Below are 14,581 nucleotides of genomic sequence, written 5' to 3'. Positions count from 1 at the left end.
TTCCATGATTGAGGCGGCTCCTCGCTTCTCAGAATTTTGACTGTATTTTTCTAAGAGCTAGAGAAAGGAAAGCCTCCCCTTAGAGTCTGCCAGCAATCAAATTTTCCTTTTATAATCTGCTGGGTTTATGAATGGCAATTATTCTCCAGCCCTGAGATGTGACCGAAGTCTCACAGCTTGTGCAACTTTTGTAGGAGGAAGGACAGATTGCTGATGTTAAGATTTAAAGGTGAGGACTTACAACACACGGGCTACTGTGATCCAATGAGAGGTATCTTTCCCTGCCACTTTCCCAGTTCTAGAACGGGGAGAGCATTCAAGGAGGAGACTTTACCATGAACTGCATATAATACTTTCACTTTCTGCATTGTGCTTTGTGTAGAATTCCCCTGTGCACAACTTACATGTTGGGAAATAAACCTGATGTTGCAGGGGGTATCTAAACTTATGTGATCCTCGGTGTTACTTGAACAGAAGTCTTAATTTTTCATTACTCAAAACTTTTTATTTCAGAAAATTATCAAGCTGACTTGGCAAATATCACCTGTGAAATAGCCATTAAGCAGAAACTGATAGATGAGCTAGAGAACAGCCAGCGAAGGTTGCAAACACTGAAAAAACAATATGAAGAGAAACTAATGATGCTGCAACATAAGATTCGAGACACGCAGCTTGAAAGAGATCAGGTTCTTCAGAACTTGGGTAAGAAGTACAAAATCACTTAAATCTAGATGTTGTGTAAGATATTCAAATTGAATTGTTTACTACTTCCCTCAATTTTTCAAATGTGATAAGAAATTGCAGAAAACAGAAGTAGGTTTGTACCCATAGAGCCAATGAATCATACTTTACTCATTCTAATTTCTACCAGACTTGAGAGGGATTTTTATTTTTTACAAAGGTCCGGCTACTAACTGGTATTTGATTTGGTTGAATAAGCATTTTCAGTTTTCTACGAGTTCTCATTTTTAACATAGTTCCTGAATTAAAAGTACTCTTTCTTTTGATTTGCATAAAAATAAGAACTAGGATCGGCAGCCTTGCAGAGATGTTTTACTGACCAAACTTTTTTCAATATGTAATCGTGTGGAAGTGAAAAACTAACTCTGGCTCAGGAAATTGTAAGCCACAAGTAGGTGAACTTGGGGAGAGTACTGGGGGAAGTATTTTGTTTGTTGCTTTCTTTTTAAAAATATACTATATACGCTTTATACTTTACATGCTTTTGCTGTTCCCTTACTGTTCCTTATACCTTCCTGTTTGTTCAGTGCCAGAAAAGGAATACTAGGCTTGATGGCTCTTGGGGCTGTTGTTATGACCGTGTGCACATATGTGTGAACAAGCACCTGTGTGTCTGTGTCTTCATGTACTCACATATTTGTTGTCTAGTGCAAAACAAAATCAGAAGGAAAGTGCTAATACTCGATCTCTTATCCAAGAACACAGATAAGGTGAAAGGTTCGAAGCAGTGGAGGTGATAGGAGCTAGAGACAAAATTTTTGGAAGATAATGCTAAAAGCAGAGGAAGCAGTCATCTGCTGTGGCTGGCAAAGTGAAAATATCCTAAACAAAAGCAGATTAAGAACTCCTTTTTGCTCTAGGTTCTGTAGAGACCTATTCAGAAGAAAAGGCAAAAAAAATCAAGTCAGAATATGAAAAGAAACTCCAAGCCATGAATAAAGAACTACAGAGGCTTCAAACAGCGCAAAAGGAACATGCACGATTGCTTAAAAATCAGTCTCAATATGAAAAGCAACTGAAGAAATTGCAGCAGGAGGTGACAGAGATGAAGAAAACCAAGGTATATTTCAGTATATTGAAGTGTTGTACAATGAGTGTTTCACTGAAAAATGGGTTGAAATCTCCTGTGCATTTACCTATCAGATAACTCTGTTCTTGCTGTCAGCTGCTCAGAAGTCTGAAAACAGAAAAGATACAAAGACCAGGCTATTCCTGGGGGAGAGGGGTGGCTTTTCGGCTTAATGAACAGAAATTACAGTATCAAACATGAAGACGCTCGCACTGCTTGTTGGCTGTTACTCAGCACAGAGTGAAGAAGACACGTTAGATGGAGGAGGTGTAAACTGCTAAAAGCATGTAATGTGCTGGAAGATGGCAATTTGAAGAAGAAATTCTATATGAGTGGTGGCAGGGAGCAGCACTTGAGTGTAAACGGCTTTTCTAAGTGATGACCTCTTTACAGGTTCGCTTGATGAAACAAATGAAAGAAGAGCAGGAGAAAGCTAGAATGACTGAATCTAGAAGAAACAGAGAGATTGCACAGCTTAAAAAGGAGCAACGCAAGCGAGAGGTAATTTGACAGATAAAGAACTTTAGTTTGGAATAAGCATCTATCATTATGAAGTGCATCTGCTTGCAGGCACACAGCATGTGTATATGCATTCACCGAGGCGGGCATGAACCTCTATATTTTCACCAGTCAAAAGGCACATAATGTGTTTTGACTTCTATGATAACTCAGTTCCTAGTTTCTGTCTGAAGTGCAGCAGAAAATAGAAGGCTTATTGAATATGTATATTGGTATTATTTTATTTAGTGAATCTTCACAAAACTGGTTAACTACCACCTTGCCTGCATGGAAGTATTCTTTTTGATAGAGAATTGATACACTAGGAAGAGTAAGAAACAATTGTGACTTGACCACTTCATGTCACAACAGTTTTGCAAACTTGTATTAATGTGTAAAGGTCTTTTTTTATACAACACAGTCCTGGTGGCAGATAATGGAAAAAATATCATGTGCTGCTTGTATTTTTTCACAGCATCAGCTCAAGCTTCTGGAAGCTCAGAAAAGAAATCAAGAAGTTATCTTGCGTCGCAAAACTGAAGAGGTATTGTGGTAAAACAGTAATGCATCTTTAAAAACAGAATTATATTGTATTGCTGTAACTTCAAATGCAGTTTTGGGGAGAGGTAATCGTATCTCTGCACTCTGTTTCAGGTTACAGCCCTTCGTCGGCAAGTAAGGCCTCTGTCTGATAAAGTGGCAGGAAAAGTCAGTCGGAAGCTGAGCCTGCCTGAGCATCCTATACAGGAAGCAAGTTCTAGTTCATCAGTTGAGCACGATGGCTCAAGAACAGCAGCACAGCAGAAAATGAGAATTCCTGTTGCAAGGGTTCAAGCGTTATCTGTAACTGCAACAAATGGAACAGCGTAAGGATTAAAAATGTTTCATAATCTCTTGAGAGAACTGAGTATTGCATGGACTTTCTAGCAGATAATCTTGTGACGATACATATTGTAGTAGTTGTTTTTCAAACTGCTGTCATGTAATGCTCATAAAATGGGCATTTTACCATTATCAAATGTAATTTGAGTTGTGTATTTAAGGCAGTGTGGAATAATATAAAATGGCATTAAAGAACAAGTCACATTAAGAAACCCTAAAATTTCAAAATCCAGTTAATCTGCTCTTAAAGAGAAATGCCCTTAGTGGTACAATGCCTGCAGTATTCCTAAGTGTTAAAAAAACAACCAAAAAACCCAACCAACAACAACAAAAAAAACCAAAACCCAAAAAACCCAAACACCACCCCCCCCCCCCCACCCCCTCCCCCCCCCAAACAAAGGAAAAACTTGTTGCAAAACACAATTACACAATTTAATGTATTGGATTTATTGGTGATCTTACACTGTGATTTGAAACAGATCCTCTTGTTAAATAGAGACCCGCTCTTAGGTGGCATTCGATTTCGATGGTGCATCATACAAGACGCCACAGTGTTTGATAGCTGTTTGTCAAATGCAATATTTTAGAGCGCAGTAGAGTTCAGGGCTGGGTGCAGGTAGCTGTCTGGTGCAATGAAAAACTGCAAGAAATTTTTAAGTTGTCCACGAAAAATATTCTGGCCTGGTCATTTCCGCATTCAAATGTGTGATTGGACTACTTCACACTTAGCTGTATGTTTCTCTTGAATTTATCACAGCAAGAAATATCAGCGGAAAACGGTGACAAGCAGAGTTTACTCCTCGAAGGCAGCCAGGATGAAGTGGCAATTACTTGAACGCAGAGTGACTGATATCATTATGCAGAGGATGACCATTTCCAATATGGAGGCAGATATGAACAGGTTACTTACGGTGGGTGATTTGCTACACGCTGTTGGTGGTATCATCATATTAAATAGAGAGAGAGCAGTGCGTTTATGTTTGCTGTAAATTAATTGCTGTGATGGTGGCGTAGGCAAAGTTATTGTAATCTATTGCAGCCATTGATGATCTAAACAACTCCAGTAAGCATTTGGACCATGGGATTGCTGTGCTTAGTACGAAATAAAAAGCACAGTAATCATGGGCAAATATACTAAGGTATATTTACCTGTATATATAACTTCTTCCTGTAGAAATCATGATATGTTAGTTAAAGTATAACAAGGAAAGGAAAATAAAACAAAAAGGTGCTTAAATGCCTTAAGCGTTTACTAATTCCTTTTTATGCAATATTATGTCTTTGGGGAAAATAGCAACGTGAAGAACTTACAAAAAGAAGAGAAAAGCTTTCAAAGAAAAGGGAGAAGCTCATCAAGGATGGGGGTGGCAGTGAAGCAGATAGAAATGTCCAAAACATAAATGAAGAGATGGAATCACTAACTGCGAATATAGACTACATTAACGACAGCATTTCTGACTGCCAAGCAAACATTATGCAAATGGAAGAAGCAAAGGTAGGTCAAGTATTATGCAAAAATAGTAAAATGAAGAAAAGAAAAAGCAACTGTTTTAGCCTTGAAAAATTCTCTCATTTAGAACGGAATTTTGTTTTGTCTGTATAATTATTGAACCAGGAAGTGAAAATTGGTGAAAACTTGGGTGAAGTCTGAAATGAAGAGTGTTTATATAACTGAACTTTCAGATTTGAATTTTAGTGTCAATAGTGTAATGCAAGTTAAGATTGCAAAGCATTTAAATGTCAAAGTTGATGCTTTCTATTCTGCTGGCATTAAATTAATATAATTCTTGAGACTGAAGGCTAAAAGCTTGTATCGTCTTCCTGCAGCTGTTGATATGCTTCCACTCCCTTGTATTGTTTTTGTATGCTTTAAATATATTTAAGTATTTTTGTATGTAAGAATTTATATACGTTCTTTATATTGCATTTAAGTATATTTTCAATTATGGAACAGTGGCTTTTTATAACTAACGAGCCTTTTCAGGCCAAGTTTCTTGTTCAGGGTTGACTTTTCAGATAATAATTGTCTATTATGACTGATGTAGAAATTTGAATATTACCAAAAGCAGAAATCCAATATGAAAACCCTTACAATGTGCATCATATCTTACATGATCTAGCAGGAAGAATCCACCACGTACAATCTCCTAGACCTCTTGGCACAGGTAACATGAGGTCTGAACTGTAATACTTACCAGTATTTTTATATGGCAGTGCTCGAGTTCTTCCTCTCCCACCATGGGCTAATCTGTGTTTTACATCTGTTTACGATCTGTTACATCCCCAGCAGCTTTTACTATTTTACGCACATCAGGGTTTCTTGAATTTTGGACAACATGGTACAAGGTTACAGGACTTTACCAGTAAAGAAGTAGTGAACACAAAAGGTTTAATAATTCTTAAAGGTACCAGAGTGCTTAATACTGACCGAGAATAATCTGAAGAAAAATGAGCAATAGGCTAGGGGAAGAACTCTTCAAATGTGTGAAGGCTGCAGACAGTGAAGTAATGCACTCACTTCTGCATCCATTGTGAATGCATTACCTTGCAGAAAGAAGGAATCTGAGTTGGAGGCTGATAAGTGCTTTCTAATACGAATGGAACTGAAACACTGGAAGGACTGGGAAGGCTGCAGAGTCTGTTCTGTGGGGTGTTTTGGGATAGTTTGGAAAAAAGTCTGTCAGACATGGTTAGGGGTACCAAGAGGATGAACTGGATGATATTGCAGCTTCTTCACAGTTTCTATTTTCTGTGATCACTGTAATGAATTAAAATAAAGCATTTTTCTGCATCTGCCTGTTCTTTTTGTTGCACACATAGGAAGAAGGAGAGACCTTGGATGTAACAGCAGTGATTAATGCTTGCACTTTGACAGAAGCTCGATATTTGCTTGATCACTTCCTCACAATGGGTATCAATAAGGTAATGCATTAAGCAAAATATGCGTATGCCAGGACCTATGCCATGTACCAGGAGCAGACTTGTGCTGTCATAAAGACTAACTAGCGTGAATTCATACCTGTGAAAAGTAAGCTGGTCAATGCTACAGAGCCGTGCTGATTCTCAGTGTGAAGGCCCTTGAGATCCATTGTCCCCTTCAATCTATTCCCTGTTTTTTCAACCCCCAGTAGAGCCTGCTTCACTAATTACCTCATGTTGTTCTTATAAGAGCACTAGCTCTTTGTAATCAAATAAATAATGGGCTTCTATGTTTTTCAACAAGCTCCAGAACGCTCAGGATCTTTTTAAGAGTGGCTTAAAAATGAGCCTTTAAAGTATATTGATGTATGGCATATTTTAGTCAGACTTCTACTTTTGAGTAGAGCAATGTGGGCTTTTTCTGAAAGCTTTGGGAAGTAATATTTTCAAAATGAGATTTGGCAGTTTATAACCCTGTGCACACATGTATCATATGCTCTCGCTGCTGCTTTTCTTTCTGTTTGGAGGCCAAACTCAGTGTCATTGAATCAAATGAAAGACTTCAAGGCTATTGAAATGGACTTTGTGTTAGTCCCACTGACCAATTACCCGTTCTTTTTTTTTTTTTTTGCATTCTTGATTCATCATTATGCAGGTAATCAAAAAAGTTCATACTGTTTTTCTTAAAAAAAAAAAAAAAAAAGGAAAAGAAAAATCACACAATCACATTGGCTTCTGCAAATTTCAGAATTTCAATCTTTTGATTTTTTTTCAGCCCTTGGGTGGGCTGAATGGGTATCTGATTTCTTGCAGCAGAGTTAATATGAGAGAATTGCCTCTGACTTACTCGGTTAACAATTTCTGCTTATCATGATAAAAAGCTCCATTATGTGAAGGTGTTTCTCCTCTTTGTCATAAGTAATTATCGTGTAGAAAAACTGAAGGTACATTTTCATGTAAAATTGGTCATGCCTGCTGTCTCTTCTGTCGTTTGTTTCCACATGCAAAATATGTCTATTGATATTTTATTTTAGTTCATGATAAAATCAGAATTTAATGTGTAAGTCTATAGTACTGCGCTTCTTTCTCAAGTGCTGGCACTCAAAGTCCTCTGTTATCCTGCAAGTCTTTGAGAAGATGTGTTGTACCTTCATTTTCCCCTGCTGCTGCTTCTATTTGGAAACTATTCCTTGTAAATTTCCCTGGCTACGTTTTCTGCAACTAAAAAATGCCTACTAATCCATGTGCCCAGGGGAACTTTCCTTAGAATGGATTCTCTCTTAAGTTGGGCCTTGAGATCTTTCAGCAGAAGTTGAAAGTTCACTGGGCGATTCTGTAGAAAAGACTACTGTTCTGGTGTTGGGTGTGTTTTGTTTTGTGGGTTTTTTTTGTTTTGTTGGTTTTTCTGCTGTTTGTTATAGAGTAACATTAATGTGAGTAACACCATAGGTAATCATTAAAAACAAGTACTTTGTGAAACACAGAGGTGTTGATTTCTCAGATGCTTGCTGCTCTTAAATAAATATAAAGAATCTATGAATTGTCCTTGGGAGTCACATCCAACTTAGTCACTACATACATATTTGCAAAGCAGAGTCCGAGGAACACAAGTTAAATGGAAAAAGGAAAAAAAAAAAAAAAAAAGAAAATAGTCCATTGGTTGACACGTGATCGGTTGACATCTGATCTTTAGGATGTGAGAGGAAGGTTGCAATGTTGGTTGTGTTTGTAGTTTTTAAAAAGTTTTGGCAATTCTCATTTTGTAAACAAAAGATTTGTGATAAAGCATGTGTCATCTTTTTCTTTTTTTCTCTTTCCTAGGGTCTCCAAGCAGCTCAGAAAGAAGCTCAGATTAAAGTTCTTGAGGGACGCCTTAAGCAGATAGAAATTACTAGTGCTACTCAAAACCAGCTGCTGTTTCATATGCTAAAAGAAAAAGCTGAGTTAAATCCTGAACTTGATGCTTTGCTGGGTCACGCTTTGCAAGGTAATTTTGTCATCTTGTATTCTGAATAGTCAGCTGCACGTCACATTTGCCTTTCATGCATGCTGTACTGGGCATTCTAGACTATTTCTTTTCTGAATAGATGCTGTATTTTAACATCTTAAACTCTATTTCACAATTGATGTGCATGTATGTAATTTTTAAACATATCCCCTTGGCAGTGAAATGTAGGAAACAAGTTGGTTTTTTTTATTATCAGGACTTTTAAAATTCAAATAATTTCCTTGTTATTTTTACAAAAGACCTATGCATTTACAATTTGGTATGACTTTAACTTCTGAGTGTGAAATTCTAAGTATGCAATCCTGTTCAATCATCATATGTTAGTGATTTTGAGAGTGGCATCATATGTCTGTTACGGCATCTATTCTACTTCTCATGAGATGATATTAAGAGAAATTTAGAGTACATTTGGGTATTTTTGTTTTATTTCTTTTTATAAATGGATATGTTTTGATTGGAGTGTTGCTTTTGTTTCCTTGTTGCTGTTATTTACACAGACCTAGATAGCATACCGTTGGGTAAGTATATTTAGCTTTCTGTGTACTGTACAGCTGCATGAGTTACTAATTCATTCATGTTCACTAACTGGTGCATCTTAGAATTTGTGAGTTTGTGAAGTTTGCATGAATTATTCTGTAAATGTACTCATTATCATGAGCTTACAGAGCATTTCTTCCCTTCTGAAGTCACCCGTAGCCCTCATGCTAGTTAGATTTGTCAGATAAGAAGTGAACACAGTAAGCAGAGCTGTATTTTGAATTTATGACTTACTGCTTACGAACCTATAGTATGTTCAGACTACATAAAGCAATTTCATTATATACTGCTGCTGTAGTTGTGACAAATTCTGCTCATCTTTTTAGGTCTGAAAAAAGGTAATTCTTAACGTGCAGGCCATTTTTCACGTTTTGCTGACAGCTTATTTTGTAATGTAAATATTTTACACAATGCAGATTATATCTCACTTTTTCAATTGGGGTTTAGTTACTGACTTCACTGATTTTGAGGAGATGAGTCTTTTGTTGTTGTTGCTTTGAAATGATTCCAAATAAATTATGCTTTTCTCCCCTCCCTTGCTCCTAGACATAAAATTGGCTATGTTTGAAATGTGAAAAAAAATATTCATGATGTCAGTAACAATTCCTTTTGTATTGTCTTGTTATTACTTCTAATCCCATTATGCTGTCCTGTGCTAATTTGCATAGGCATCTGAAACATTTCAAAAGCACAAGACTGCCTGAAAGTGTATACATCAACATCTGGTGTAAACTGGCGAGAACTTTGCCAGATTCCTCACAGGTGACACCTGAAGATCTGTGTCAGGGCATCTTGCTGCATGAGGCCATTATTTATTCAGGAACCTCTATGGTTATTAGTATCACAGTGTATCTAAAATAGACCCTTAATGTGTGTGCGTGTGTGTGTGTTCAGTGCTGTTGGAGGGAGAACGATGCTTCTCCATCCAGGAAGTTAGCATTGCATTTTCCTTAGATCTGGACAGGCTTTTACTTATTAACAGCATCTGGAGCAGTGGAAAGACACTTGTTAAATGCATTGAAACAGTACCTCTATCATGACAATTTTAGTAGACTATATCTCATTAAAGAAGCTTTTTAACATTTTGCACGCATGAACTGAACCTTTCAAAACACCGAAGCCACTCAGGACTGTGTTAACGCTTTATAGGAAGAAAACTACACTGTGGGTGTTTCTTGGCTGAATACGCCACACTAACCTCAGTCCACACTGAAATCCAAACTGCTGACCGTCTTGTGTCTTGTAGATCACTAGTGGCTAAATCTTGTGAGCTGCAAGTTCAGACACCATTATAGTGGGGCTTCAAGGCTGGGACTGCCAGCTGGTCAGCAGGGACTCTGTTGGTGCAGGGGCTCCCTGGTAACCTGGCACGCTTCCCAGGGGTGGAAGTGTGGGTGGCAGCAGGTCCAGAGACCAATTTCTCCAGGCTGCCTGACAGCTCAGGGGCGGTACCCAGTCAACCTCATCCCAAGCAGAGGGGTTGCGCCTCCCGCGTGCTTGTCATGAGCTGCTTGTTAGCCACTCCCTTGATGCCTTCTTTCAGCTCTGATATATTCAGAAGTTCTTAGCCATTTGGACATGCTTGGCTTGAAGTTTGGGCATCCCCCAAGTTTGGGCATTCCCCCACAACAATACAGTTGTGCACCTGTATTCAAGTGTAGACTTAAGAAAAGGGTTCAGTCTGCAGCAAAGCGCATCACAGGCTCAGGTTTTGACCCTCAGAATGGATTTTGAATGCACACCTACCTTGTGTGGGGATAAACTAGCTGCCATTCACTATCCCATCTGCTCTTGTGCAGAATTAACATGACCACAAACTTGAGTCCTGAAGCGTTGCTGGAGTGTTGTGGGAGCTGCTTTTTCTTCCCACCTGTGACATCTAGACGTTCATGGATGTGACTCACAGCCACATACATACAGATCTTGTGAGGGCTGGTCAAACATCACTTTTTCTGGATGAACTGTGCCGGTGTACTGCATTGTACTGGTTACTGTCCAGTTGCCTCTGCATAAGGATGAAGACCAGTCATCACAAATGCTCTCCACTGTTCTTCGGTCATTGGTCTATCAGCAGTCATCTCTGCTGCTCCTCGCAAGCAGTACTAACTTTATTGCTCCTTTTAATCTCTGCTCGCTCAGGACTTCTTACAGAATCTTTCTCTTCTGTCTCTTCTCATTTTCTTTTGTTGATTACGTGTGCTGCGTTCTATCTGGGGGCTTCCTGCAGTCTTTCTGTGCTGAATTGCAGACAAACTGAAGAAAAATATCAGTACATATCAGGTCCCGTGAGTGTGAACCTACAAATAAAATCCCATCTTTTGTAGCCATCTCACTCTTTCTACTTTGTTACATGTAAAAGCTGATCGCAAATTCTTTGAGAAGGGGGTGAAGTAACATCACCCTGATATGAATCATATATTTAAAAAAAAAAAACAACATATTTTATTGATGCTGCTTTTGTGCCTTGCTAGAAGGAGCAGTACTCTAGATCCCCTCTTTTGCGGAATACATAGAATAATGATGTGTATAGAAAAGATTTAATGTGGGCTCAAATCCAGAACGGAACAAAAAAAGAAAGTTCAGAGTGCTATTTCTGTGACCCCGCTTTCTTTATAATACTGTTGTATTTCTGATAGTTAAGGTTACATTGTTAAAACTAATACAGCAGTTAAGTACCTCTGAAGTGCATTGTTGGTGTTGGTGCTAGATTGATGTATGGTTTTGATTTATTTCAGGAAACGTTCTTAGATGTAGCATACACAAGAAGGCAGCATTTTCCTTCCTTCCTTCCTTCCTTCCTTCCTTCCTTCCTTCCTTCTTCAGAATTCAGCTGGACACTGTATCTTTCCTCCCTTTCTCTAAAGCATGAACTTGCACTTAAAACGTATAGATGGACAAACCTATTTTACTATGGGTGCCAAATATATTGGTTCTATGCATTACAAATTGTATCTGCTTTCTGGCAGAAATTAAGTAAATAAAGTGTCTTTAATAATAAAGAAGAGATGTAATGGAAATTCATGAGTATGTTCAAAAATAAGGGGCTTTACTTGCAGGAATGTATTACCTATGTCTTTAATCTATGCTTAAAATATATTGTTAGAATAATATGCAAGTTAGGGGATTTGGTTTCCCAAAAGTTTGGAATTGATTTTACATATGCCCTGAACTGGTTGTCTCAGCTTAATGTTTTGCACAGTTTGCATGCAGACATGTTGATCTGATGTTTGACAGTGTTAGTGTGTGACGTGCATGCTGGTTTTGTCTTTTGTGGACAGGTTTGTGTACATGTGTTACTTCAAGAGCATTTCTACTGAAATGCTTCATTTTACAATTAACTTCAATACAATTAATGTCTTTTTAGGAAGCAGTTCTAAAGTAATAAATGGTGGCATCATCCTTTGAAATCTAAATGCTTACATACTAATAAAGTGCTTGCTTCTTGTCAGTCCAAATGGTGCCATTTTATATAAGCTGAGGCTGAGCCTCAGCTCACTAGCTAGTTAAAAATACAGTTGTTTGGGTTTTTTTTTTTATTATAACCAGCCTGATTCTCTCTTAGAGTAAGAAGATTAAAAAAAAAAAAAAAAAGAGGGAGAGACATCCTTACTGATCATTGATTTACATCCTGTCTTGCAGTTAATTTCTTCTGCTTTATCTTCTTTCTTCCAGATTTCCTTCTAGAATTTATTTGTGGTTTTCTGTCACCCCTGCCGCTCTGCTGCAATAAATAAAAAAAAGAGGACCATATTTGGCACAGTGTGCCTAGGCGTATGATTTATTTAGATTGTATGAAAAAAAACTTAAGTGATGCCAGGAAAACTCAATGGGAACTGGCTAGCAAATAGTTGAGATATTTTGAAAATCCCTGCCTTTCATATGCTGTTCATCTACATTCAACATTGTCTGAGCTGTTTTGTATAGCACTTAAAACTTGCACATCCTGTTGTAGATGGACAGACTAACATTATTCTTTTGGAAATTTTGTAGAAAATTTGGAAGATAGTACTGATGAGGATGCTCCATTGCATAGTCCTGGGACAGAAGGAAGGTGAGCAAACTTTCTTAACCAGTAACTGGATCTGGTTCTAGAAAAAACACTGTCATTTACTCTTAGTATAATGCATCATGTATACATTATTAGAAGATATCTCTGATATTGTTTCGTTCCACTTTGCCCAGCATTTCAGTAGAAAGACTCAAATAACAATACATATTTGGCAAAAATATGAGCTTTTTTTTTTTTTAACTGTGATGCAATTTTCTTTTAGTTCATTGTCTTCGGATCTTTTGAAGCTTTGTGGTGAAGTCAAACCGAAAAGCAAGGTAGGCTGTACAACGATAATAACAATAATTCATACTTTAATGGCATCTTCTGGGGAATGCTCTTGCTTTACTCTGGAGACATTAATGAACAAAGACGTGCAAAAGGTGAAATGACATACTAGGATTTGTATGTAATATTCTTTTGTCTTATACTTCTCTCTGAGAAGCAATGATAAAAATGCACTTTTTCAATATCTTGTGGCTGAATTTTTGCAGTTCCAGAAAGAGATACATTCTTCCAATTACTAGCACTCCAAACTGGAGTAGATTTGCAATTTAGCATTAGTTAGGCTGCAGTTTAATGTTAATGCCAGTGGGAACTGTGAACATGCTTATTGTTTGTGATTTGCCTCTGTGATCATAGAAAAGTAAAGGAAGTTTATAAAATAAATAGAAATTTGACCTCCAGGCTCTTAATTACAGTTGGTGTTGGAGGACTATATCTAGGCTGTCTGCAGTTTAATATTAATGGCAGTGGGAATTGGAAACATGTGCATTGATTGCCATTTTGCTTCTGTGCTCACAGGAGCATAAACCAAGTTTGCAAAGTAAATAAAAGCTTAACCTCCACTCTCCTAACTGTAGTTGGCTTTGGAGGGATATACCCTGGTTGGCTGTCGCATTATTAGTAGTGTGCATTGGTGTGCAGCTCTTTGGGCAGGTAAAGTGAGCGAGTTTTTGAAAATGTTGGCATAAAACAAACATGTCGGTTCTGTAATGGTTCTGTTCAGACTGGACCTTCATCTTCTCCAGTAGCCTTTCTTTCCCTGAGGAATAGATCTTAATTTCACAACATCATCACACGTAACACGTATAAAAACCTAACAGGTTTTTAAGAATGACTGTGTTACACAAAACTTGGCTCCTTTGTGAGGTTTTCCGTTGTTTTCAAATTGTTGAAATGCTGAGCAAATCTTAATTCATGTTGGCTTAAACTGTTTTTGAAGTGACATAAACTAAGTAAGAAGCAGGGTTTTTTATATCAGAAGAAGCATCAATGTAAGAAGCCATGCCAATATAATTGTAGCTATATAAATTCACACTTTGCTTTATTTCTCTCTGCTTTATAACATTTCATTTGGATAAACCTTAGGAGAACAATATTATACTCCTGTAGTAATGACAGGTACTTGTAGCTGGTTGAAAGGATATCCTTGGAAACCAGTTGTCAAATCAGTGTTTCATGCTGTTGAATTTGACTTGCCTCCTCTGAAATTGCTGCCAAAGAGTAGAGGTGAGGTCCTTGATTTAGTTTCCAAAGGTAGTTGCTAAGTGAATTGAGGGGGATGCTAATTACCAGCTAACAATAAGCTTAAATGTAGCACTTTTGACACATACCATGAAATGCTTAAGTCACAACTTGGTTTTTATTTGTCTCCAGGCCCGCCGGAGGACCACTACCCAGATGGAATTGCTATATGCAGACAGCAGTGATTTAGTCTCTGATGCTAGTGCCGCAGACTCTACTTCAGCTGGCCCTCTCGCATCAGTCGCAGAAACCCAAGACAGTGGGATGGCTGCTGACACAAATGATACCTCTGCTAGGGACAGAGAGTTTATTCCCCCACCATCTGGCTTACCTTCTAAGATAGGCAGCATGT

General features: G+C 37.9%; 1 protein-coding gene across 6 annotated transcripts in view; it reads left to right on the top strand.

Moving 5' to 3' along the window:
- Window positions 1-14,581, top strand: part of KIF21A (kinesin family member 21A) — a 91,662-nt gene that overhangs the window by 55,292 nt on the left and 21,789 nt on the right. For 4 of the 6 annotated variants that reach the window (XM_063323405.1, XM_063323402.1, XM_063323403.1 and 1 more), the window contains 13 exons: window positions 514-702; window positions 1,602-1,801; window positions 2,204-2,311; window positions 2,784-2,852; window positions 2,963-3,174; window positions 3,948-4,101; window positions 4,485-4,685; window positions 6,011-6,112; window positions 7,931-8,096; window positions 8,615-8,635; window positions 12,645-12,705; window positions 12,926-12,980; window positions 14,362-14,579. In XM_063323405.1, coding sequence (XP_063179475.1) covers window positions 514-702; window positions 1,602-1,801; window positions 2,204-2,311; window positions 2,784-2,852; window positions 2,963-3,174; window positions 3,948-4,101; window positions 4,485-4,685; window positions 6,011-6,112; window positions 7,931-8,096; window positions 8,615-8,635; window positions 12,645-12,705; window positions 12,926-12,980; window positions 14,362-14,579 — 1,756 coding nt within the window. The remainder of the gene's footprint in view (window positions 1-513; window positions 703-1,601; window positions 1,802-2,203; window positions 2,312-2,783; window positions 2,853-2,962; window positions 3,175-3,947; window positions 4,102-4,484; window positions 4,686-6,010; window positions 6,113-7,930; window positions 8,097-8,614; window positions 8,636-12,644; window positions 12,706-12,925; window positions 12,981-14,361; window positions 14,580-14,581) is intronic. The other 2 variants (XM_063323404.1, XM_063323401.1) reach the window with 1 other exon arrangement.

Source organism: Chroicocephalus ridibundus, chromosome 1 (assembly GCF_963924245.1).
Source record: "Chroicocephalus ridibundus chromosome 1, bChrRid1.1, whole genome shotgun sequence".
In the NCBI taxonomy this organism is placed as follows: domain Eukaryota; kingdom Metazoa; phylum Chordata; class Aves; order Charadriiformes; family Laridae; genus Chroicocephalus; species Chroicocephalus ridibundus.
Note: the sequence above shows the minus strand (reverse complement) of the source record. Positions and strands in the feature narration are given on the sequence as shown.